Here is a 26124-nt window from a genome sequence, read left to right as displayed (position 1 = left end):
AAAGAAAGAGAAAAAGAAATTAGAAAAAGAGAGGTGGGACCCACGTCCCTTTTAAATGAATTAAGACCAAGTTAGTCTCTGTTCTTTTTCTCTCTCTTTCTCCCGACTGCTGCTCTCGGCACCTTCTCTTTTCCTTTTTTCTTTTTTTTTTTCACTTCAAGCTTTAACCCTTGATTACTCTCTCAATCCTTGCCGGATTTAGGTGCCGTTTGAGGCAAAACGATGAGTGTGACGAGCTCTACGTTCTAGTACCAGCAATTCTAGTTTTGCTACCTTCCTTGGAGCTCGAATTTGAGGACCCATTTTCTAGGGTTTTGGTGCAATCTTGAGGTAGGGGCATCTTAATCCACTCTCTTCTTGTTCCATTGTGAGTTATGCTCTTTTGTTGTGCTAGACATGCTAAATTTGAGAATTAATTGCTTCAATGAGGTGTAAGTGATGTTTAGAAAAAATTCGTGTCTTAGGGTTATGACTTGTCTATGTGAAAAGCATGTATAGATGATGGCTTTGTGGTGTTTTTTTGTGAATTACACCTCTTTTATGTGCTAACATGCTTTACTTGGTGATTAATTGTGTTAATGATTATTTTAATGTTGTCTAGAGAAATGTATGTTTATGCACATGTGATATATTATGTGAAAAGCTTGCCTATGTGTTGAGTTTATGTCCACCATGTGTAAACTTGCTGAAAGTGATGAATGAGACCATGCTTAATTGTATTGTGCCAAAATTTCACATTGTCATGATATTGAGATTATATGTACATTCTTGGACATGTCATTGGGATGCATGAAATGGGAGAACTTGTCTTGAAATGAAAATGAGGAATTTTTGGGAGATGATAGTGTTTGTGAAATGGTTTTGATAAACCCGGTCGCTGCGGGGTTACCAACGAGCCGGAGGTTAATATAGCCTAGAGGGGACTAGGGAGTCGCCCTAGTGTGGTTGAGCTAGCTGGGCCCCATAATGACGCCCCGGGGTTACCAAGGGTCAGGGACACTAGCCAATCCTCCTCTCGTGTCGCGGCGGGGTTACCAAAGGGCGGGCTGTATTAACGTTTGAAAGTGATGGTTTTGAGAATGAAAATGGGGAGTGTCATTGACATGCATTGCATTTCATTTCATTGCATTGCATTGTTTATACTTGGAATTGACTTGTATGTTGTATTTGATCCCCTACGTTGTATGATCCCTATCTCCCATTGGCCTATGCTTTGCTTGAATTCACAAGGACACAAGATTTGTGTCTTAAGTGTCACCTACTGAGCATATAGCTCACCCTACTATTTATACATTTTTTTCAGGTCTTGGAAAAGAACTGGTGGACGACAACCCACCTCAAGCTTGAGCGATACTAGAAGCTCACTTTTGTGTCTTTTGTATATCTCCCATTATTTTTGCAAAGCACTAAAAGTGTGAAGGTGTATATGTATATTTTGCAAAAACTTTGTCATGTAATGTAATTAAGGTATTTGATGATATTTTGGATGTGAATTTGATAACATGTAAACCTTATTGATGAATGGGGAGAGTAATACTAGTTTGAAGTATTACTGAGGTCATTTGATTGTGTATCATCATCTACTATTGCCGTGAATTCGGAATTTGAGCCATGACAGGTTAAAAATGCAATTAAACAGGTTGTGATAGGCCTATTTTTAGGGGAGGTTATGCCGAATTTTTTGTAAAATTCTTGGCATCAGCTAGGGTCGTTACAAAATTTGGTATCAGAGCAAAGGTTCGAAAACCTTTAGGATGACGGGTAGAGGCCTATATAGAGTCGCATGGAATGTTGTTTGTGTTGCTTACTTGACTACTTGCTATGTGGTATCTTATTTAAATGAGCATGCTTAACTGCCTATGTGCTTACTTGCTTACTTGTTTATGTTAAAATGTTTCTTGCATAGTCTTGCATGCTAAGTGTTGTACGGTATTAATTCTTGTTGAGTCGTCCACAGTGGACCTTAGTGTCATGTTTCTGAATCGTTTTCTCGTTTTATAGCACGATGTCACGGCGTGAGGAACTCAGAGAAGTTGGCCCTAGGCCAACAAGGGGCGATGTTGGTGAGAGCTCTAGCTCCAATCCGGCGGAGCCAGTTGATGAGAACATGCTTCTTAGGGACTTGATTCCCCCAAGAGCTGTTCCCCCAAGAAGAGAGAATGTTGAAAGACCCGCACCAGTAGAAGTGGGTGAAGGTTCTGTGGCACTAGAGTTGAATCGATTGTTGCAAAATGCCGTGAGAGCAACTATTGTTGCTCAGCCGCAGTTGGTACCACAACCTACAGTTCGAGTTGAGGAGACTCCAGCTCAGAAGCGTCTCAAGATCATTAAGGGGTTTTCTCAGTTGATGCCAGTAATGTTTGAGGGCAGTGCGGATCCAATGGTAGCCGACAACTACATGGATCAAGTCGAAACTCAGTTGACCTCAATGGATATGACAGAGGATCACTTGAAGATCATCCTAGAAACTTACAAGTTTGCTATGGATGCCAAGGTTTGGTGGAAGTCGATCACCAACCAGTACAAGATTGAAGAGATGAGCTGGGACAGGTTCAAGGAACTGTTCTATGAAAAGTACTTTCCGCTTTCCAAAAGATGGGAGTTACAAGACCAGTTTCATAATCTTATTTAAGGGAACATGTCAGTGGCGGAGTATGAGAACAAGTTCACCTCACTTTCCCGTTTTGCTCCAGAAGTGGTGAGAGATGAAGCTAACAAGACTCGAAAGTTTGTCTCGGGTCTTAATGATCGAATGAGGCCGTTGATCACGGCACAGTTTATTAAGGTTTACTCTGAAGTAGTGGAAAGGGCTTTGATGCTGGAGGCTGACAATAGAGAGAAGGATGCAAGAAGAGAGCAATTGAAGCAAAAGAGGGGTGCAGGGCCATCCTCAGAGGGACCTTCTTGGAAAATGAATAGGGGCAGTCCATCTCAGTTTCAGGGGCAACAGTCTACAAGATCTGCTCCTACCACTCCTATACCAGCTGGATCTGACAGGAGTGCAGTTGTTTGTTATCAGTGTTAGCAGCCCGGACATTACAAGTCCAGTTGTCCGATGAGATCGTCTTCAGTTTCGTCAGCTCCGAAGGCTTGTTATGGGTGTGGCCAGCAGGGTCACTTGATTCGTGATTGTCCGAGTTAGAGAGCAGGCACCATTAGTGGCAGAGGGTCACAGCAGAGGCCGTCACAATCGGCTACAGTTCAGTCAGGTTTCAGACCACCACCACCACAGCATACTATGTCTTCACAGGGTTCACGATCATTTAGGAGGGATACTCCTACTATGTCAGTGCAGCAGTCAGGTGTTCAGGTTGGCAGTCCTCAGGCACAGGTACCATAGGGACGTGTTTTTGCACTAGCACAGACCGATGCATCTTCTGGACCGTCAGTTCTTCGAGGTATATTTTCAGTGTTTGGTTGTTGGGCCCGTGTTTTGTTTGACTCTGGTGCATCTCATTCTTTCATTTCATCATCATTTGCACTTGCATCGGGTTTGGAGGTTAGTTTCATGGATCGGGCGTTATGTGTTGATACGCCAGTTGGGGTTTCAGTGTCATTGAGCCGAGTTATGCGGGATTGCTCCATTGTGATAGCCGGGCGGACCTTTGTGTTTGACCTTATCCTCCTGGAGATGACTAGCTTTGATGTCATTCTTGGGATGGATTGGTTGGCCTTCTTTCATGCCACGATCGATTGTTTCAAAGGGAGAATTACAATTTGCACTCCCGAGGGAGACTGTTTCTTTGTCGTGGGAGATCGGAGTGATTCCCACATTTCATCGTTTTATGGAGTTCGTGGACGAAGTCATGGTGATTATTTCTTAGCTAGCCTTTTAGTTGAAGAAGATGATGTCGTGGGAGAAGTTTATTCGGCGATTGTTTGTGACTTCTTGGATGTTTTTCCAGAGGATTTGACAGAGTTGCCTCCACACCGAGAAGTGGAGTTCACTATTGATTTGATGTATGGTACTGCGCTGATTTCTATGGCACCGTATCATATGGCACCAGTTGAATTGGAAGAATTGAAGAGGCAGCTTGATGATTTGAGGATGAAAGGTTTCATCTAACCGAGTGTGTCACCGTGGGGCGTACCGGTCTTGTTTGCTAAGAAGAAAGATGGTTCGTTGAGGTTGTGCATTGATTATCGGAAGTTGAATTATGCCACCATCAAGAACAAGTATCATTTGCCAAGGATAGATGATTTATTTGATCAGTTGAGGGGAGCCAGTTGTTTCTCGAAGATTGACTTGAAGTCTGGCTATTATCAGTTGCGGGTTAGGGATGAGGATATCCCGAAGACAGCATTCCGTACACGGTATGGACACTATGAGTTCCTTGTTATGCCTTTTGGCTTGACTAATGCGCCAGCAGCATTCATGGACTTGATGAACCGCGTCTTTCATGATTACTTGGATCAGTTTGTGGTAGTTTTCGTGGATGACATTTTTGTGTACTCACGGACTCGGGAAGATCATGAGGTCCATTTGAGTATTGTTTTACAGATTTTGCGGGAACACCGATTGTATGCCAAATACGAGAAATGTGAGTTTTGGCTACAAGAGGTGAAGTTTTTGGGGCATGTTGTTTCAGAAGGTGGAGTATCAGTTGATCCATCAAAGGTTGAAGCAGTTTTGACTTGGGAGCGACCCAAGAATGTGTTTGAGATCCGCAGTTTTCTTGGTTTAGCGGGTTACTATCGGAGATTTGTGAAGGATTTCTCCCGTTTGGCAGCTCCTATGACCCGTTTGACCCGGAAAGGGGTCAAGTTTGTCTGGAATGAGGCCTGTGATTCATCTTTTCAGGAGTTGAAGACGAGATTGACTACAGCTCCAGTGTTGGTGATACCTGAGCGAGGCTTGGGTTATGTGATCTATTGTGATGCTTCACGTGACGGGTTGGGATGTGTGTTGATGCAGGATGGTAGAGTAGTGGCTTATGGGTCTCGACAGTTGAAGACTCACGAGCTTAACTACCCTATTCATGATCTGGAGTTAGCGGCAGTTGTGTTTGCCTTGAAGTGTTGGAGACATTATTTGTATGGTGAGAGATTCGAGGTATACTCGGATCATAAAAAGTCTCAAGTACCTTTTTTCCCAAAAGGACTTGAACAACAGACAGAGACGATGGGTTGAGTACTTGGAAGATTACAACTTTGATTTGCAGTATCATCCGGGCAAGGCAAATGTTGTAGCTGATGCCTTAAGCCGAAAATCTCGTGGAACTTTGGCCAGTTTAGCTATTCGGAAGTGGAAGATGATTAAAGATCTGGCAGAGATGGGATTACAGTATTTTGATGATGATGGTTACAGTGAGTCGGCATTCTTATTTAGTCTTGTGGCTCAGCCTACTCTTGTTGTACGAGTGATTGAGTCACAGAGACAAGACCCGGACTTAGATGCTATCCACGCTTTGATCTCTAGTGGTGAGACAGTGAAAGATTGGGCCTTGCATGCAGATGGGGGTCTACGGTTCAGGGGTTTGTTGGTGGTTCCCACAATATGTCGTGAGGATGTCCTACGGGAGTTTCACACTTCCCGTTTTGCAGTTCATCCAGGTGGTACTAAAATGTATCACAATTTGAGACGTCAGTATTGGTGGAGCGGGATGAAGAATGATGTTGCACAGTTTGTGGCTAGATGCCTTACCTGTCAGCAGGTGAAGGCCGAGCATCAGAGGCCAGCAGGTTTGTTGCAACCATTACCCAATGGAAATGGGAGCATATTGCTATGGATTTTGTGACAGGTTTTCCAAGGTCAAGGAGGGGCAATGAGGCCGTATGGGTCATCATTGACAGATTGACCAAGACGGCTCACTTTTTGCCTATTAAGGCAACAGATGATGCAGAGAAGCTTGGTGTTCTTTATGTGAAGGAGATTGTAAGGTTGCATGGAGTTCTAGTAACCATTGTTTCAGATAGGGATGCTAAGTTCACTTCGAAGTTCTGGGAAGGACTTTAAGCAGCGTTTTGTTTAACGTTGCATCTTAGTACGGCATTCCATCCACAGACAGACGGTCAGTCGGAGCGTACTATCCAAATTTTGGAGGACATGCTTCGGGCATGTGTGCTTGATTTGGGAGTCAGTTGGGAGGATCACCTTCCACTTATTGAGTTTGCCTACAACAACAGTTATCAGGCGAGCATCCAGATGGCTCCATTTGAGGCGTTGTATGGTAGACCTTGTAGGTCTCCTGTTTGTTGGACTGAGGTAGGTGAGACAGCCGCCTTAGGACCCGACATTGTACTCGAGACTACTGAGAAGATTAAGTTGATAAGGCAGAGGTTACTTACAGCTCAGAGCTGACAGAAGAGCCATGCGGATAAGCGGAGACGACCGTTATCCTTTGAGGTAGGAGACCACGTTTTTCTACGGGTTTCTCCACGGAAGGGATTGATGAGATTCGGGAAAAGTGGCAAGTTGTCGCCACGATTTATTGGACCGTTTGAGATTTTGGACCGAGTAGGAGAGGTTGCCTATAGGCTTGCTTTGCCACCACAGTTGGATAGGGTCCACAATATTTTCCATGTATTGATGTTACGGAAGTACGAACCAGATCCATTTCACATTTTGAGTTGGGTAGATGTAGATATTGATGAGGATGTTTCCTACGAGGAAGGACCAGTTTAGATCCTTGACACTCAGCAGAGGGTGTTGAGGAACAAGACGATACCAATGGTGAAAGTCCTTTGGAGACACCACGGAGTCGAGGAAGCTACTTGGGAGCTTGAACAGGAGGTTCGCTCCAAGTATCCAGAATTGTTTTCTTCCTCAGGTATGTCTTGATTTCGGGGACGAAATCTTTTAAAGTAGGGGAGAGTGTAATGTTTGTGCCTTTATATATATATGCCTGTGTGTGCGGTGTGTATTAAAAGAAAAAAAAAAGAAAGAGAAAAAGAAATTAGAAAAAGAGAGGTGGGACCCACGTCCCTTTTAAATGAATTAAGAGACCAAGTTAGTCTCTGTTCTTTTTCTCTCTCTTTCTCCCGACTGTTGCTCTCGGCTCCTTTTTTCCTTTTTTTTTTTTTTTTTTTCACTTCAAGCTTTAACCCTTGATTACTCTCTCAATCCTTGCCGGATTTAGGTGCCGTTTGAGGCAAAACGACGAGTGTGACGAGCTCTACGTTCTAGTACCAGCAATTCCAGTTTTGCTACCTTCCTTGGAGCTCGAATTTGAGGACCCATTCTCTAGGGTTTTGGTGCAATCTTGAGGTAAGGGCATCTTAATCCACTCTCTTCTTGTTCCATTGTGAGTTATGCTCTTTTGTTGTGCTAGACATGCTAAATTTGAGAATTAATTGCTTCAATGAGGTGTAAGTGATGTTTAGAAAAAATTCGTGTCTTAGGGTTATGACTTGTCTATGTGAAAAGCATGTATAGATGATGGCTTTGTGGTGTTTTTTGTGAATTACACCTCTTTTATGTGCTAACATGATTTACTTGGTGATTAATTGTGTTAATGATTATTTTAATGTTGTCTAGAGAAATGTATGTTTATGCACATGTGATGTATTATGTGAAAAGCTTGCCTATGTGTTGAGTTTATGTCTACCATGTGTAAACTTGCTGAAAGTGATGTATGAGACCATGCTTAATTGTATTGTGCCAGAATTTCACATTGTCATGATATTGAGATTATATGTACATTCTTGGACATGTCATTGGGATGCATGAAATGGGAGAATATGTCTTGAAATGAAAATGAGGAATTTTTGGGGGATGGTAGTTTTTGTGAAATGGTTTTGATAAACCCGGTCGCTGCGGGGTTACCAACGGGCCGGAGGTTAATATAGCCTAGAGGGGACTAGGGAGTCGCCCTAGTGTGGTTGAGCTAGCTGGGCCCCATAATGACGCCGCGGGGTTACCAAGGGTCAGGGACGCTAGCCAATCCTCCTCTCGTGTCGCGGCGGGGTTACCAAAGGGCGGGCTGTATTAACGTTTGAAAATGATGATTTTGAGAATGAAAATGGAGAGTGTCATTGACATGCATTGCATTTCATTTCATTGCATTGCATTGTTTATACTTGGAATTGACTTGTATGTTGTATTTGATCCCCTACGTTGTATGATCCCTATCTCCCATTGGCTTATGCTTTGCTTGAATTCACAAGGACACAAGATTTGTGTCTTAAGTGTCACTTACTGAGCATATAGCTCACCCTACTATTTATACATTTTTTTCAGGTCTTGGAAAAGAACCGGTGGACGACAACCCACCTCAAGCTTGAGCGATACTAGAAGCTCACTTTTGTGTCTTTTGTATATCTCCCATTATTTTTGCAAAGCACTAAAAGTGTGAAGGTGTATATGTATATTTTGCAAAAACTTTGTCATGTAATGTAATTAAGGTATTTGATGATATTTTGGATGTGAATTTGATAACATGTAAACCTTATTGATGAATGGGGAGAGTAATACTAGTTTGAAGTATTATTGAGGTCATTTGATTGTGTATCATCATCTACTATTGCCGTGAATTCGGAATTTGAGCCATGACAGGTTAAAAATGCAATTAAACAGGTTGTGATAGGCCTATTTTTAGGGGAGGTTATGCCGAATTTTTTGTAAAATTCTTGGCATCAGCTAGGGTCGTTACATTGAGATCATGAAACTTGGACTCAAGGAGAAACTTCGTAACCTCAAATATACGAATGCGACGTATGCTTTGGCAAAACACAGATGACGAATTCCTGGCAGTGAACTTATAGAGGGCTTCAAGCTTCACCAACACCTTCATTCCAACAGCAAGTAATTCTGCATGCCAATGAGTCCGGGCAGCTGAGACAAACTGGCGAGCATCAACAAATACCAACTTTCCACTACTTCGGAGAGATCTGTCGTCAAGTTCTCTCACCCAATTGGCATCAGAGTTCATCAAAACATAAGTGATATTCAGATTATTGAACTGCCTTCGCATGCCAAAACCTTGATATTTACTAACATTTTGGGTTTCAAGACACCCAAGATACTCGAAAGTATTTACAACGTACTCTTTCCACATATTCCAAAAGTAAACCAGTGTTTCAACCGACACATGGTTCTGTGAAATTTTTTCTTCTGAATGATTTGTCAGATCCACTATCAATTCATCTTCCCACGCATACTTTAAGGTATTGAAATGAAAATGAGCATCCAGAATTTTTCTAACGGATAAAATTTCTCCCCTGAGGCTTTTCTGTCGTCGGGAGGCATTGAAATAGTTATTCAATTCAAACAACTTACTCTGTTCATTCGATAAAATGTTAACCTCAGTACAAACAGATTCATAGAAAACATAGGATTCTGAGAAAGCATATGATTCTTTCTTTGCTAACAATTTGGCATTTGCTAAGAGTTCCTTCTTTTGCGCAAACTGCTTCAATGGCCAACCCTTGCTTCCAGAAATCCATAGTGAGTTGGAAAACACATACCAGAGAATGAGCAATGATGCATCACCGACATGTCCAGCCTTCCCTAGCAGCTCAGCTTCCAGTAGAAGATCTCCTCTCAGCTTTGCAATCTCTGCAGCCTCCAAAAAGTTTCCTGATTCTTCTTCCAACAAAAAGAGCTCATCAAGGCAATCCAAAGACTTCAAGAAATTGCGCCTCAAATCCATTGAATGAAAAGTCCTAACAAATTTCATCCTGGAATTGTTATCTTTAAGCTCAAAATAGTTAAGTGCCCAACTCTCCAGAAACTCTTGTTCAATTTTTTTTTATTTCACTACATCTTGTGATCATATCACCGTTCATAGGAATATGTTGTTTCCAGTATTGGATATATTGAAGACCCAAGTCCAATAATTTTCCTTTGGTGCAAACTGATAAGCACTCGGAAAAATAATTGCCCTTAGCATACACTTCAGCTGAATGCAAATAGCATCCTGCTAGAGAAAAACATTCACCAGCTTTCTTCAGCTCGGATTCCCCACATTTTTCAAAATAAATTCTACCTGCAGCAAAAAGAGTAACAATCTGAATGTCAAACTTTTCCAAGCAAAAAATGGATTAAAAATTCTGCTCAAATACTAGATACTTGAAGATTATAACAATACCATCAGAATGAGATGAAAAGAAAAAAAGCAATCAGTATAGCTGTTATTAATTGTTAAAGAGATTCAATCTGAGATTTAAGTTCTAGCCTTAAAAATGAAATGAGATGATACTATAGTGAACTTATCTTGGTGCTATCCTACCACCCAAAAAAATTTCAACTGAATGCAATAACTTTCAGGCATTTCATACAATACATAATCCCACAACATATATACTTAGACAAGTAAATGCATCCTCTTAAGATCAAACAAAAATTACAAAATAGATAGAGAGATAGAGCCACAAAAAAAAGAAAAGAAAAAAATGGAGAATCATTTCCTACGAAAAACCAACGGCTAAAAAAAAATATTCCATCTAATAATCTTCTTCTTGCGCATTACTGCACATATCTTAAATTAGATCTCTATTACGATACTCCTCTCCCAAAAGATATGTCACATCCTCTGCCCACCACAATACTCCCAATTTGTGATGCCACAAAAGCTTTCAGCATTCAGACAGATTTAAGTAAAACCAGAATTCATTTTCTAATGGAGATAAGAAACTAGATATATGAAGAGCTGCAAGAGCATAATAAACTAATTTCCTAAACAATATTTTCAAATTAATATCACTTTTATAAAAATAAGGAAAAAGCAAATACCTGCTCTTTCATACTCCCCCAAATCACAAAAACATTCTGCCGCAGACTCGGTCCTACCAATCGAATCAAAGATTTCAGCAGCCTGCCTAAGTACAGTAGAAGACATTTCAGGATTTGAACCACGCAAACGGTCAGCTGATGCTTTAAGGCCAGTAGCCGTAGCCCTTTTCTCCCACATTGTGTCTCCAGCTCTTTCAAAGCACATTGTTGCCATCTCATAGTTATTTTCCCAAAAGAGCTGCAAAAACACAAAGATCATATGTATGAGCAGAATCATTGACACACAAGAAAACAAAGGTTGTTAAAATTAAAGGAACATACTTTGTTTTTATTAATAGTAGCACCACCAACAAGAAAGAGTAATTTTGACTTTTAGCAATGACAACAAGAAAGTAGCAGCGGTGAAGATATAAAGATAGATAAAGCATACCTTTATACCGCGTGACTTCCACTCCTCTGGGCTGCCTTTATACCCCGTGACTTCCACTCCTCTGGGCTGCTTACAACTTGCATTGCCTGTGCGAGTGAATCATCAAGTTGCTTCACTTGGACCAGGCACAATGTCTTCCAATAATCAAACATAGTCTTGGATAGTTCGTCAATGTTCTCACAAATCCGTAGCCTTTGCCTTGTGTGAGTGATAGCTACATATAGTTGCTTCAGTTCAGAACACAAGACACTGTGTTTTGTCCCACTAAATGTTGGAAATGATTTGGGAGAAGTAGCATCAAGCATTTCTTGTTCCTTCATAAATTCATATATTATTCTCCACTGATTTTTCAGAGGGGATGACCCAAAAAAGTTGTACAGCAATACATCCTACAAATAATATTACAAGAGGAGTCAATGAACAGAAGATAATATTTAATGGAGATGTATAAAGAGTCTCCAACAACACTTAAAATAAACCATAGCCCCAACGGATAGCAATTCGATTGAATAATCTAAAAGAGACACATTTTTTGTTTCTCTTTTTCTTTTCATAGATTCATCGATTTAAGGGGAACAGTAGCACAAGCCCCAGAATAATAATAAATGAATTGACAAACAGAGTCGCAATCATATATATAAAATATAGCAGCAGAAGGGTTATCTCTGCTGTTCACCATGTGGACACTAAGACATGTAGGGATCCACTATAACTTTGCTTCTCTCAAACACATTACAGGTGGTTGCTTCAATAAAAAATAATGTAACAGTGACTATTTAAAGAAACAGAAGATAACTAAATAAATAGTTTAAAGTTAAGGTTCACCTGAAACTCTAGGCCCTTGCACTCCACTATAGTAAGAACAAGAGCTTGCTTTCCCACAAAGTCAGAGATTTCCTTCCTAGCATGATCATCACGTACTAATATGACCTGCTCAGCACCAAATCCTACAATGCTGCCACCAGCATTTCCACTGTTTCCAAAAATAGTAGCAATTGCACTTTCATCATTCCCAGACTCAAGTAAAATTGGTGCTTCACCATATATAAGACTGGTCTCAGTTTTCACAACATCAATAGATTGAGGAAAGAAATGGTAAAGAAGCTCAATTGTGCTTTGTGCTAAATTAAGTACACCAGCATGGGTACGAAAGTTTTGAGTCAGATTGAAAATTTGCGATATTTGTCCCTTCTCTTTTTTTCCATCAGATCCACTACTTCTTGATTTCGAAATGAACTCATTGTAGAACAATAGTCGTATCTCTTGGAATCTAAAATCAATCCCCCTTGCAATAGTTTGTGCTGTATCACCCGAAAAAACAAAGCCCTCATCAACATTTCTGCAAACATGTTTAAAAAGAGCAATTTGTCTCATGGTAAGATCTTGCACTTCATCAATATAAACAAAATCCATTTCATCACCCTCAAACCTATCCTTTTGTAGTCGATAATGAAGATCAATTACTAAATCATCTATATCAAATTCACCTTTTTCCATCTTCATCTTTTCATAATCTTGAAAAATATCGTAGATTACCTCTCTCTTCTGCTTGCTCAAAGTGGACACCCGGCCCTCAGAGAGTAAAACATAATTTTCTCGACTAAGTTTACCATCAAGGGTCCCCCCTGCCTGCAGGCCACCTTTTATATGGGAAATTATCTCGGTAAACACTACAGCAGGATCAAGCTTCTTTATTAGCTTGGTATTGAAATGGGGCCAGTAAAATGAACAGAACCTATCATAGTTAACTTCCTTCATTCTTATGAAAGATTGCAATGCAATTGTTCTTGAAGTTCCAGTTTTACGATGAGAAAATTCCCTTAAATCATTGAATCTTTTCAAAGTATGAATTACCCAATGTTCCATCAAGCATCATTAAGAACTTATGAAACGTTATGAAAAGAGGATATTTGTTAGGAGGAATTTCAACAAAAGAATCTGGGATATCTTTAAATTCTTCCATATCATCCATATCAATTGAACTGTTTTCTGCTGAAAAATTCCCACCATGGGCGAAGCTGTACAAATAAATAGGACAATCATTAGGAAAAAGAATCCTGCCGCTAACATGTATTAATATATGCATACAAGAGTATATTTTAATTCTACAAGACAATTCTCTAGAAGTCTTTAGAAGGTCGGTGTTGCAAAGCAAAAAATAAAAGTTGAAGAGAGAAATTAAAACACGAAGAAGACAAGGATATACGTGGTTCATTCACTAGGGCTTACATCCACGACACGCAAAGCCCAAAGGGCTACATCTCTTTCATTACATTCTCTCTTAATTCATACACAATACAATGGTGGAGGCTCCTTTATAGAGGAGAAGAAATTATGAGAATGGAAAGTGTTTATTCCATTATTTTTGGTCAAATGGAAAGACGACATGTGGCGAGTCCTAGAGAACTTGCCACACTGGATTAGTGACTGATTATTTGAAAAAAGGATCATATTAGGGCATCATGGGACATTCAAGTTGACTTTATACCATGAAGGTCAAAACAATTCAATATTGCCATATAGACTCACGCATAAGGTGAGAATCAAGAGAGGAATTGTTTACCAGTAAGAAGGAAGCATGTGGCGAGCTTCAATGGAGCTTGCCACACCAAATCATAATTTCAATGAACTTGGAAAGGAAGGCATTGCTATATATATATATGACATCAGGCGATATAAGGTGGATTGGATTGATCGTATTTGGGATGTCCACAATTACCTTCCAGCTTCAGATTTTACATGGATTGTAGCAAGACAACATTATTATATTGACTCTTACTTTTTAAAGATATGCATTTGCATTTACTCTCCAGAGGAGAGTTCTTCTCAACCGGGAGGGAATGATGGAGAACTGGGCCTGGCCAGAGAGCTTGAAGTCCATATGGCCCACACCTACTATTTGAGACATGGGAAAGAAAGATAGAATTAGGGCTTTTGATTTTATAATTATTATTGAATTTTAAGGTTTTATTTATGGTAACAGGAATTTCAGGGTTTTTCTTCAATGCCTATTTACATGTTGGTTTAGACATTGTGAAAGACAGCTTTTGATGATTATTATTGATTTTGAATTTTGAGATTATCGTGATTTCTTCCCCCTCTATTATTCTTCTCTTCTGAATTCTTCTTCTCTTCTGATTTCTCGTCCCTCTATTCTTCTTCCCTTTCTCTATCAATCTCGTTCTTATTCTTAATTTTGAATCGCCCCTACCCGCCGCTGCATCACAAGTACTCCTGCTTTTCATGTTAAAGCGGGAAAACCTACTTGGGTCCGGATTCCGGAGCCAATGATCACATGATTGGTGAGTCTCATTATTTTCTACTCCCGTTACCTGTGTTTGTATCAGTCTATATATACATGACTGCTTTTCATCTAATAGAAATGATTTATGGGACTTCTACAAGTGTCTGTATCAGTCTATATGTCTTGACAAGCATATAACATCTTATCATGCAAAGTTAGCAATACCAAATAGGTTGGAACAGCCACTTTAATTGACTAATCAGTAGTTCACACTCTTGCCACCAATAAGAAAATAAATAGACCAGCATTTAGCAGAATAGAACATACAGAAAAAAGTTAATTCATTTGGCTTGACACTATTTAAATGGGAAAAAGGCAAAGATGATCAAGCTAACAAAATAGAGTGTATTCCAACAACTCCAAACTCGAAAATTATACGCACCTTTTCAGCTGCGAAACATGTTGTTTGATAGCATAACACAATTTTGGACTAACTGTAACAAATAGCTGGCGAAATGCGGTTCCCTTAGTCTGTCCAATGCACTCACTAAACTCGTTTATCTGGCTAGAACCCTTAGTGGCACTGCTCTCAACTACATAAAATCCATCTATAGACATATGGTGCTGTTGCTCCTTTTGAAATAATTTCATGGTCAAAACAGTAGTTTTTCCAGTGCCTGACCGTCCAACTATAAAGGTGTTTTTTTACTAAAGAGAATAATTTCCAGCTCCTGATCTGTTACTTCAAAGGGGAGATCCAGTTCCTCACCATCGCAGCCAGAAAGCAGGTGGCTCACAACACCAGATGATAATGAGTAGAATTTCATCAGCAACAAGCTTTCACTAACCTTTGAATTCTCAACATAACTTCTACCATCAACAGCTGCAACACTTGATTTACTCCCAAATTCATTGCTGCAAATATTCTTAAACCGGACGATGTCATGAGAGGTCACCCAACTCTATGGAATTTCCAAGTCCCTAAACACGAAGAAAATTAAATTTAAAAGAAAGCAAAAAAACTCTTTGAAACTCAAATATATAATTAAATCACTTATATTTTCAACAATGAAAATAAGGCATCAATTAAAACTTAGGCTCTGTTTTGTTCAAAGATTTAGCGAAGAAAAGGAAAACAATAGGAAAAAGACAAAAGAAAACAAATTTTTGCAATTTTTTTTCTCATTATTAGATGTGAATGAAATTTAAAATTCATTAAAATTGGACAAGAATTGAGAGAAGGGATAGGGAAATTAAATGTAGAATTACAATTTTATCCTTCATATTCCATTTTGAATCTATTTTATGTGGTGAATGAACATGAAAAGAATTGATATGTTCTGCAATGACTTCCATTTTCCATCACCAATTTCATGAACCAAATAGCACCTTAGCATTTAGCAACAATAGGTCATTTCTAATAGCATGCAAAAGAACAGACATACCCCTCAAGACATTTCTCCTTGCAGCGATTGATAAAATCATCGGTGTACATTGCAATTATGCTATCAAGACGTTTCACCAATTTCGAGATCTCCTCTAAAGGCAATATGTCCCAAACCTGCAAAACTTGGATGTACCTAGATTCCTTCACTATGTCAATTGTGCATACAACATAGAGTCCTTCAACCTTGAATTGTTTAACGCTCTGTGAAGAGCTTTCACAAACTGAGTCCACATTTCTTTTCTTAGGTCGCCAACCACTAGATAGCTTAAGTAAAAGGTTCAAAACAGACTTCTTTGAACGGACAGACATCAATTTTCCAAATGACTTTCTAAATTGATCACTGAAAAGAACCTGGGAGGTCAAGTGGGCAAGAAACTTTAAGAATAAAGCCAAAGATCAATAATCCAAATGATAAAGATACAAAATTATTCTAGAAATTGGAAAAGATTGGACAATAAATATTTGGCAACCAGAAGCTATATACCTTCCACCTTGCACTTTTGAAAAGTATACTGGCCCCATTAAGCAAATCATCAAGTTGATCAAGGTTTTTCTTCACATCTAATATTGTTTTGGCCATATCACTGTCTTCGTCAGCATTGAAGAAACATTGACGATCCTTAGCATCTTGGACTAATTCTGCCCATACTCATCCACTGTTGGATAAGGTTTTCTCATTTCCAAGAACCCAAAGACAGTGCCTGGAAAGATGTGGAAAGGTCATGTTCTAAATATGAAGATTAGAAAGAAATCACGATAAAAATTTCTTTAACTTTGTACCGAGCTCTAGTCAAAGCAATGTTAGTTCTTTGAGGACTGGATATGAACCCGATGAATTCTCTACTATTAGTTCTTACAGTAGATATTATTATGATATCTTCCTCTCCACCCTGGTGTTGGGAGAGATGACAATAAATAAACACAGCGGAATAATTCTTCTCCCTATATGCAAGTAAATATAGTATATTTCTACTTTTATATGTGCTGAAAATAATAGAGAACAAATCAATCACACCAAGCTACGAGAACACAAGCATTTTTTACGTGGAAAACTTTCTCAGTGTGAGGAAGAAAAACCACGGGACCTAGTTCAGTTAAAATCTCCACTATCAACCATATAATGGGTACATAAAGTCTTCTCTAATCGCAATTAGAGGCTACAAAACATCTCATCAAGATAGCAACAATCTTGGCAAAAAACAAAGAGAATTGGAGAGAAAAATACCAAAATCCGGTTACTGTTCATGGGTACGAATCACTGTTCCTGAGCTCAAAATCTGATCTCCACCATTCAGATTATGCGTCACTGAGTCGTGAACCTCTCCTCCAAATTTTAGCTTGATCAGACCACGGACGAAGCGGGATCGGACGTTTGATCAAACCTGGGCAAAATGGAAAAAAACCTGCGTTTTTTTTCTCTTTCTTCTTTCACTTGCGGCTAACCTCTTTCTCTTTTTATACTAACTTCCTTAGGGTTTTCTTTTCCCTAAAGGCTGGGCTTTGTGCTTTTAATAAAACCCACTTGGGCTTTCCTCCATATAGAAGGAAATAAACCCAACAAATCTCCCCCTTTCTGATTTTGTGGAGGGAATCGCCATCCTGGCGATCGAACAACAAACTTCAAGCTTCTCTCTTGGTAATGTCTTTGTCAACATATCAGAGCCATTATCATCAGTGTAAACCTTCTCAAGTTCAAGTAACTTATTGTTCAACGCATCTCTGATCCAATAGTATCGTACACCAATGTGCTTAGATCTTGCATGGAAACTGGAATTCTTAGCAAGATGAATAGCATTCTGGCTATCACAAAACAACACATACCTCTGCTGCTTGAAACCAAGTTCTCTCAAGAACTTCTTTGTCCATAGGAACTCTTTAGTCGCTTCCGTTGCTGCAATAAACTTTGCCTCTGTCGTAGAAAGAGCAATACACTTCTAAAGTCTCGATTGCCAACCTACAGCCCCACCTGCAAAAGTGATCAAATAACCTGAAGTAGACCTACGAGTATCCACATCCCCTGCCATATCTGCATCTATGTAGCCAACTAACAATGGTTGTCCGTTTCCCAAACCAAGTCTCAAACTGGAAGTGCCTCAAAGATATCTCATGATCCACTTCACTGCATTCCAATGCTCTCTTCCTGGATTTGACAAGAATCGGCTAACTACACCAACTGCATGGGCTATATCTGGTCTTGTGCAAATCATTGCATACATCAAACTTCCTACTGCTGAGGCGTAAGGAGCTCTTTCCATGTCTCCATTTTCCTTATCTGTAGAAGGACATTCCTTTTGTACTCAGTCTGAAGTGGGTAGCAAGAGGAGAGCTAACCACTTTAGTGTTGTCCATATTAAACCTCTGAAGCACTTTTTCAATGTACTCCTCCTGTGACAAATATAACTTCTTGGCACTCCTATCACGACTGATTCTTATGCCAAGAATTTTTTTTGCTTACCCCAAATCCTTCATAGCAAATGACTTACTCAATTGCTTCTTCAACTGGTCAATCCTTGAAGCATTCCTGCCAACAATCAACATGTCATCCACATAAAGCAGTAGAATAATAAAATCATCATCAGAGAATTTTTTTAACAAATACATAGTGATCAGAAGTTGTCTTCTTGTAGCATTGCTCCCCCATAACAGACTCAAACTTCTTATACCATTGTCTCGGTGCTTGTTTCAAACCATATAGGCTTTTCTTCAGCTTGCACACATAATCCTCTTTCCCTTTCACTTTGAAACCCTCTGGTTGTTTCATATAAATCTCTTCCTCCAAATCACCATGAAGGAAGGCAGTTTTCACATCCATCTGCTCAACTTCTAAGTCAAGACTAGCTGTTAGGCTGAGTGCTATACAGATCGATGACATCTTTACAACTGGAGAGAAGATCTCATCAAAGTCAATACCTTTTCTCTGACCGAACCCTTTGACAACCAATCTAGCTTTGTACTGTGGCCGTGAAAATAACTCATTTTGCTTCTTCCTGTAAATCCACTTCTTTTCCAAAGCTCTTTTTTCTTTAGGTAGCTTTACTAACTCAAATGTGTGGTTATCATGCAATGACTGCATCTCATCTTGCATGGCCTCAACCCACTCTGTCTTGTGTTCATCTTCTATGGCTTCTGCAAAACACTGGGGCTCTCCCCCGTCAGTCAATAACACATACTGCTCTGCAGAATACCGAGTGGAAGGACATCGGTCTCTGACAGACTTCCTGGATGGAATCACTAGTGGAATCTCTGGCGCTATCAACTGCTCATCAGTCTTAACATCTCCCTGAACCTGTAAGGGAACATCCACATCACTTGTACACCGGTGGTCATCCTGACCATCATTATCAACCTGAGATGGCAGATTCTTCAGAGGAGCTGGATCCATATCAGTCAAGATATCACCTTGTTGAGACATAAATTTCCCTTCTTTCTCAATATCCTGAATCGTCTGATCTTCTACAAACACGACATCTCTGTTTCTCACAATTTTCTTCTCAACTGGATCATAAAGATTGTACCCAAACTCATCTTGGCCATAGCCAAGGAATATACACTGTCGCTTTTTCACATCAAGTTTGGACCTTTCATCTTTTGGAATATGCACAAATGCTTTACACCCAAAAACCCGCAGATGATTATAGGATACATCCTTACCTGTCCAAACTTGGTCTGGCACATCAAACTATAGAGGAACACCAGGTGTAAGATTCAACACATGAACAACTGTGCTCAATGCCTCCCCCCAAAAAGATTTTGGTAATTGGGCTTATGAAAGCAAACATCTCACTCTTTCAACCAGTGTCCTGTTTATCCTTTCTGCTACGCCGTTCAACTGAGGAGTTTTTGGAGTTGTCTTTTGATGCCGGATACCCTGCTGTCTACAATACTCATCAAATGGACCAGAATACTCTTCGCCGTTATCAGTACAAATACATCTCAGTTTCTTCCCAGTCTGTCTCTCAACTAGGGCTTAGAATTGCTTGAACACTGCCAACACTTGGTCTTTTGAATTCAAGGTATATACCCACAACTTCCTTGAATAGTCATCTATGAAGGTCACAAAGTATCTAGACCCACCAAATGTTCTCGTCTTCATAGGGCCACACACATCTGAATGTACCAAATCCAGTATCTCTGACTTTCTCGAATGAGGGGAATTCTTGAAGGAGACTCTGCTCTGCTTCCTTGACAAATAATGAGTACACCTTTTCAGAAGTGTACTTTTCAGTCCACATAGTAGACTTTTCTTCCCTAGTAGAGCTAATCCTTTCTCACTCATGTGAGCCAGTCTTTTATGCCATAGCTCTGTTGTATCATTATCCTCCATCGCATTAACAATGTCGTTGGAGATCTTTGTTTGCAGAATGTACAATGCAGAGTGCTTCATACCTCAAGCCACAACCATAACACCCCTAGTGAGCTTCCACTGGCCATCACTGAAAGTGCTGCAATACCCTTCATCATCAAGTTTACCTGCAGAAATTAAATTCAAGCGAATGTCAGGAATATGCTTCACATCTCTGAGAACTAACCTCGTGCCATTATTCATCTTCAGATACATATCCCCAATTCCAATGACTTTAACCAAGCCATCGTTGCCCATCTTTACTATTCCAAAATCACCAGATTTATAAGATATAAAGAAATCCTTCCGAGATGTAGCATGAATGGAGGCACCACTGTCAATCACCCAACTAGTCTCATGGTATGCAACATTTATCATCTCATCATCATAAACAATGAGGAAGGCTGCAGGAGTGGTGTTAGCAACTCTGTCATCTCCATTCTTCGTTCCCTTCCCTTTCTCATTCTTGTTTTCTTTCTTCAATTGCCTGCAATATTTCTTGATGTGTCCCTTTTTCCCGCAATGATAACACTCAACATTTGTAAACTTGTTGGACTTGCTTTTGTTGTTATCTCTGTTCCTCGGACCTCTGCTATTTCTTCTCCCCCTCTTTTCTGTAACCAAGATCTCTGACTGTGAAGAGGATCCCTATGTTTTTCTTCTCATCTCTTCATTTAGCAAACAACTTTTGGCCATATCCATTGTGATTACACCTTCTGGAGTGGAGTTAGACAATGAAGTTCTGAGCGTCTCCCACGAGTCCGGTAATGAACCAAGCAACCATAACCCTTGTATCTCATCATCAAACTTAATACCCATTCCAGCCAGCTGATTAATAATTCCTTGGAATATATTCAGGTGATCAGATAAAGGAGTCCCATCCTAGTATCTCAAAGCCATCATCTGCTTAATCAGAAAAATTTATTATTTCTAGTCTGTCTAGCATATAGCTGTTCAAGCTTACTCCATAGAGAACGTACATGTGTCTCTCCACTAATATGGTTCAAAACATTATCATCTACCCACTGCCTGATATACCCACACACCTGTCGATGTAACAAAGTCCATTCCATATCAGATTTGTTTTCTGGTTTTTTAGCACTAAACACCGGTAGGTAATAATCTTTCACATAAAGAAGATCCTCCATTTTTCCTTTCCATATGTGATAATTTGAACCATTTAAATTTATCATTCTACTCATATTTGCTTCCATAACTCAAACTGTCAACCGAGAGCTCTGATACCACTTTGTTGGGAGAGATGACAATAAACAAACATAGCGGAATAATTCTTCTCCCTATATGCAAGCAAATATAGTATATCTCTACAATAATTGTTAGGAATTATGTCTCAAATACCCATTATTATTAGTTTCTATTTTAGAGTGTATTTTTTATGGTAATTTCTTATTGAGATATGAATTGGGCTATAAGAAATTGTAATCCTTGTCCACAAAGGAGTTGGGTATGTGACTCTATAAATAGACACTTAGGTTATTATTGAGAGTTATGAGTTGAGAGAGATATAGCCTCATGAGGGAGTACAATGCTGGTAGGGGTGAGTTACGGGTTTGGTAGAGTGAACACTGATGGCGAGAGGGAGTCTCATGGAGTACACGGAGAACTCGGGAAGAGTTTGTGTGTATGATCCGGTGTTGAAATTCTCTACAATTGTAATATCTCTGCATATATAGTGAATCTCTTCTCATCCGTGGATGTAACCCTGATTTTGGGTGAACCATGTATATATCTTGTGTTGTGGTTTGAATTGTTATTTTTCTTTCTTTCTTTTGCTTCTGCTATGCCTAACAACTGGTATCAGAGCCAAATGTGATGGAGATCTAGAAAACACAAGAAGTCTTAACATGTGCTACAACGGGCTTCAGTTGTAGGTGGAGTCAATCGGCTTGGCTACATGGCATGGAGCTTGAGTAGTCAAGGTAGAGCCTTGGGGTTTGACTGATTGAGCAACGTTTGAGTTCTGCAATAAGATCGAGAAGATTAAAGTTGCAGAGAATTGTTCAGATTCAATTGCCATATGAGAAACGATGATTGACGTAATGGAATTTGAGCCAAGGTGGAGATTGTTAGGAATTATGTCTCAAATTCCCATTATTATTAGTTTCTATTTTAGAGTGTATTTTTTATGGTAATTTCTTATTGAGACGTGAATTGGGCTCTAAGAAATTGTAATCCTTGTCCACAAAGGAATTGGGTATGTGACTCTATAAATAGACACTTAGGTTATTGTTGAGAGTTATGAGTTGAGAGAGATGTAGCTTCATGAGGGAGTACGATGCTGGTAGTGGTGAGTTACGGGTTTGGTAGAATGAACACTGATGGCGAGAGGGAGTCTTATGGAGTACACGGAGAACTTGGGAAGAATTTGTGTGTATGATCCAGTGTTGAAATTCTCTACAATTGTAATATCTCTACATATATAGTGAATCTCTTCTCATCCGTGGATGTAACCTTGATTTTGGGTGAACCACGTATATATCTTGTGTTGTGGTTTGAATTGTTATTTTTCTTTCTTTCTTTTGCTTCCGCTGCGCCCAACACCTGGAACCCATCAATAGACTTCACCTTCATCATGAAACCAGCAAGGTTCTCATACTTCCGTCCAAGTTTTTCTTGAATTGCCACAACTTGGGCAGCACAGGGAGACACCACACCAATGTTAAGCTTCTTTTCAGAGCCATTCCAAGCTGTACATGAATATAATACGTGCATTAAAAAGAAAACCAAACTAATAGCATATGTTAACAACTAAAAGTTTAAAACAGCCCCAATAATATTCTTTGTAGAGCTTACTTACTTGAATAACTTAAACTGAGCAGGGATAGGAAAGGATAAGACTGAGGAAGTTTTCCATCAAATTTGTTGGGAAAATAGTATGAAAACTTCCTCCATAAAGTAACCATATGTCAATATTTTTGGTATTTAATTCTATCTAATCCTGCTTACAATTTTATTTTTTTCTTTAACACTCTATTGGGTTATCGAAAACCTTAATCGGCCTCCTTTCTTACAAAAGATAATATTATTCGTGCCAAATCTCTTTAACTTGACCCTCAGTGCCCATATTGTCCAATTAAAGAGGTCAACTTTGACTGTTACTATGCAATGCAATCATATTGCTGCAAACTGAAAAAATGATTTAATATAAAAATAATAATAATAAAAATGAAAAAATAGTTTTCTGTAGATGATGATGTAAAAGTGAGATAGGAACATAAAACCATTTCATAAAACACATAATATGTCAAGTAACAAAGTTAATATTGTACTACAGAAATTTTTAGTTTGCACTTGATAATAGTTTTCAATAGATGATGATGTAAAAGTGAGATAGGAACATGAAACCATGTTGTATAAACACATAGTATGTCAAAGTACAAAATTAATTTTGTACTACAGACATTTTTAGTTTGCACTTGATATACCTTTGTACAGATTCTGCACTATCTTCAAAATAATAGCAACCTCAACCATATTTCTTCGGCTATGTCCAGCATCATCCAGTTCTTCTTTTCCGCCAATAACATTTATGAAAGAGTAAGGACCAAACATTGGACCTAGAAGATAGTGTCTCTCATAACTTCTGCTGTTAACATTTGGTGCATCCAAGATCGATTTGTGATAAAATTTTAAATTAGGGAAGAAACTAATTTTCGGATGCATTTTATATTGTATATTAAGCAGATGCTTAGGATGACTGGATGAACTCAATCTTTCAAATAATCTTCTTCTAAAACCAGCATCCCCAGAAACCTATTAATATATATATTCAATATGTCAAAGATGCCATTATAAAATCAATATAGAAAAAAACAGAAAAAGATGTAAAACTTTTGTGAGAAAACCATGCAAAAAATCTAGTTATCTCTAGAATTTATAATTCATCACTACTAGAATTGGCTTACTTCACTCTTAACCATTGCTGGTAACTGGCGTTCATCACCAATGAGAATAGCATGCCTCCTACCCGGATGTTGAAGGGGTATGGTTGATTCACACTCCTTCAACTGGGTAGCTTTGTCAATAACTGTTGGAAAAATAAACCAAATACATGAACTAACTCAAGTGTTGAATACATGAACCAACTCATGTGTGGAATACATGCACTATCTCATTGGGAGATGAAACACTTGTATTAAATTTAGTGTTTTATTTTTTGTCTTGTAAATTGTGTCTTTCTAGAGTCATGTATTGGTGCCTATAAATATATGTTCTTAAGTTCTTTTGTAAGCAAGAAGTAAGAAAAAAATATGTAATGACCCAGCTCCTCATGGATCCGGATCATTAAACGGTTCCTTACCCACCCCAAAAACGTCTGAGGGTATTACGGTCATTTCACGCTAAATTTAAATATCAAAGTCCAAAAAGGGCAAGATAGTAATTTGCTAAAATTCAATAAATTGAGACTCAAAGGGTAAAATAGTCATTTACTTGCATCACATAATAGATAAAAAGAGGCTCGCGGCAATATAGTCCTTTCGGTGGTCAAAACATAATTATTGCATTTATTTGGGTCATAAAATAATTATGTGTAACCTCACTTGGGTACCAAAGTGTAATTTAAGAATTTAAAATAGCAATTACATGGTCGATGTATATGCTTCATACGTCGACTGGTTTGGGACGTGAACAGTAGTGATACCCACTGCCGAGATACCGGTCGACGTATGGGAAGCCATACATCGACTGGTTTGCAACGTGAGCCACAATGACCCACACTGTGAAGATGCCGGTCGACGTATGGGAAGCCACACGTCGACCGGTTGTGGGAAACTCACACTTCTTTTCCCACTGTCCAGTGATAACCCAAATACACCAACATTTGGTGATTCAACCACCCACGTCACTACACTCACGTGTAATTTAAATACGTTTCAACATTTAATCCAAAAACAACAACCTTTGTTAACATAAATTGTAACACGTCACTTAAAACCCACTAAAGGATTTAGTGTAAATAAAATTTAATTACATTACTCCAAGGGCCATATACAAAATGAATCCAATCATTTTACATGTTGCAAAAATAATATATATTGATAACAAAATTTTTGTAGAATACATAACAAGTTCCAATGCATCATTTAAAGACCAAATTACATAAGTCTCATTTTATACAATTTCCAAGGATTAAATACAAGGTTGGGGCCATAGCCAATATTCACAAAACTTTAATATAAACAAGATGGAAATGAATTTCCTAACTACATCAATGTCCATGGATGCACATCAACTACCGGCTCATCTCCAAGTCCCTGAAAAATGTTAATGTTGATGGGGTGAGCTCAACTGCTCAGTAGAGTAAAGCCTAAATCACATTCCTAAAAATCCTATGAGCCACAACCAAAGAATGGGATTCAAGAAAAAGGGATCATGGGATTAAATCATTTTAACATTTATGAAATTCACAATTTCATAGATTGTACCATCAAATATGAAATGCAATGTCTCCTTCTTTCTTCCCAACCCAACCTCACTACCACCTTCCTAACCATCACCTTGGCTTACCACACAAACCCCCATCTCATTCTCTAACCCTCTTTTCCACATTAACCTTCATCTTCTTAACTCACCCTCATGCCATGAATATGTATGTCATACAACCAATCATCATTACACAAGTTATATTTTACCTTTAAGTTATGATATCAAACATCCAAACATAGAAATTGATAACATAGATCATACTTTTACATTTTCTCATAGAAAAGTAGCATGCTTGGCACAAATACAAGAAACCATCATTTTCTCATTTTTTAACAATTAAGCCATCACAATTCATGGTTAACATCATAACCAAAATTTTAACAAACTAAGCATGCTTCATAACTTTAAAATTTTCATGCAAGGAGGCATATAGAAACTCACTAAAACCATATGAATTTGTAAGTTAGACTTCCCCTATCTCAAGATAGCAACCAATCAAGTCCTTAGTAAGCTCTAGCTCCAAGCTTCAAGCTCCAAACTT

General features: G+C 38.9%; 1 protein-coding gene, 1 long non-coding RNA gene and 1 pseudogene across 2 annotated transcripts; 1 reads left to right on the top strand and 2 right to left on the bottom strand.

Annotated features, from left to right (window-relative positions):
* Positions 1-90: 90 nt before the first annotated feature.
* LOC132295551 (uncharacterized) lies at positions 91-1549 on the top strand. Its single transcript, XR_009478539.1, has 2 exons — positions 91-330; positions 1304-1549. It is a non-coding gene; the product is annotated as an uncharacterized LOC132295551 (long non-coding RNA).
* A 6630-nt stretch (positions 1550-8179) lies between these two features.
* On the bottom strand, positions 8180-10743 carry LOC132295553 (uncharacterized). The gene is made up of 2 exons (XM_059793845.1): positions 10673-10743; positions 8180-9926 (listed from the first exon to the last, which is right to left on the bottom strand). The coding sequence occupies exon 2, from the start codon at positions 9615-9617 to the stop codon at positions 8544-8546; it is 1074 nt and encodes a 357-aa protein (XP_059649828.1). The 5' UTR covers positions 9618-9926; positions 10673-10743; the 3' UTR covers positions 8180-8543.
* Positions 10436-16517, bottom strand: LOC132296605 (uncharacterized; annotated as a pseudogene).
* Between the last annotated feature and the right edge of the window lie 9607 nt (positions 16518-26124).

The sequence above is a fragment of the Cornus florida genome, unplaced genomic scaffold, assembly GCF_030987335.1.
Source record: "Cornus florida cultivar Cherokee Brave unplaced genomic scaffold, ASM3098733v1 CherokeeBrave_3.0.0_Hap2_Chr02, whole genome shotgun sequence".
NCBI lineage: Eukaryota > Viridiplantae > Streptophyta > Magnoliopsida > Cornales > Cornaceae > Cornus > Cornus florida.
Note: the sequence above shows the minus strand (reverse complement) of the source record. Positions and strands in the feature narration are given on the sequence as shown.

Coding starts and splice junctions, on each gene's coding strand:
- LOC132295553 (XM_059793845.1), bottom strand. CDS start 9,617: ATGAAATTTGTTAGGACTTTTCATTCAATGGATTTGAGGCGCAATTTC.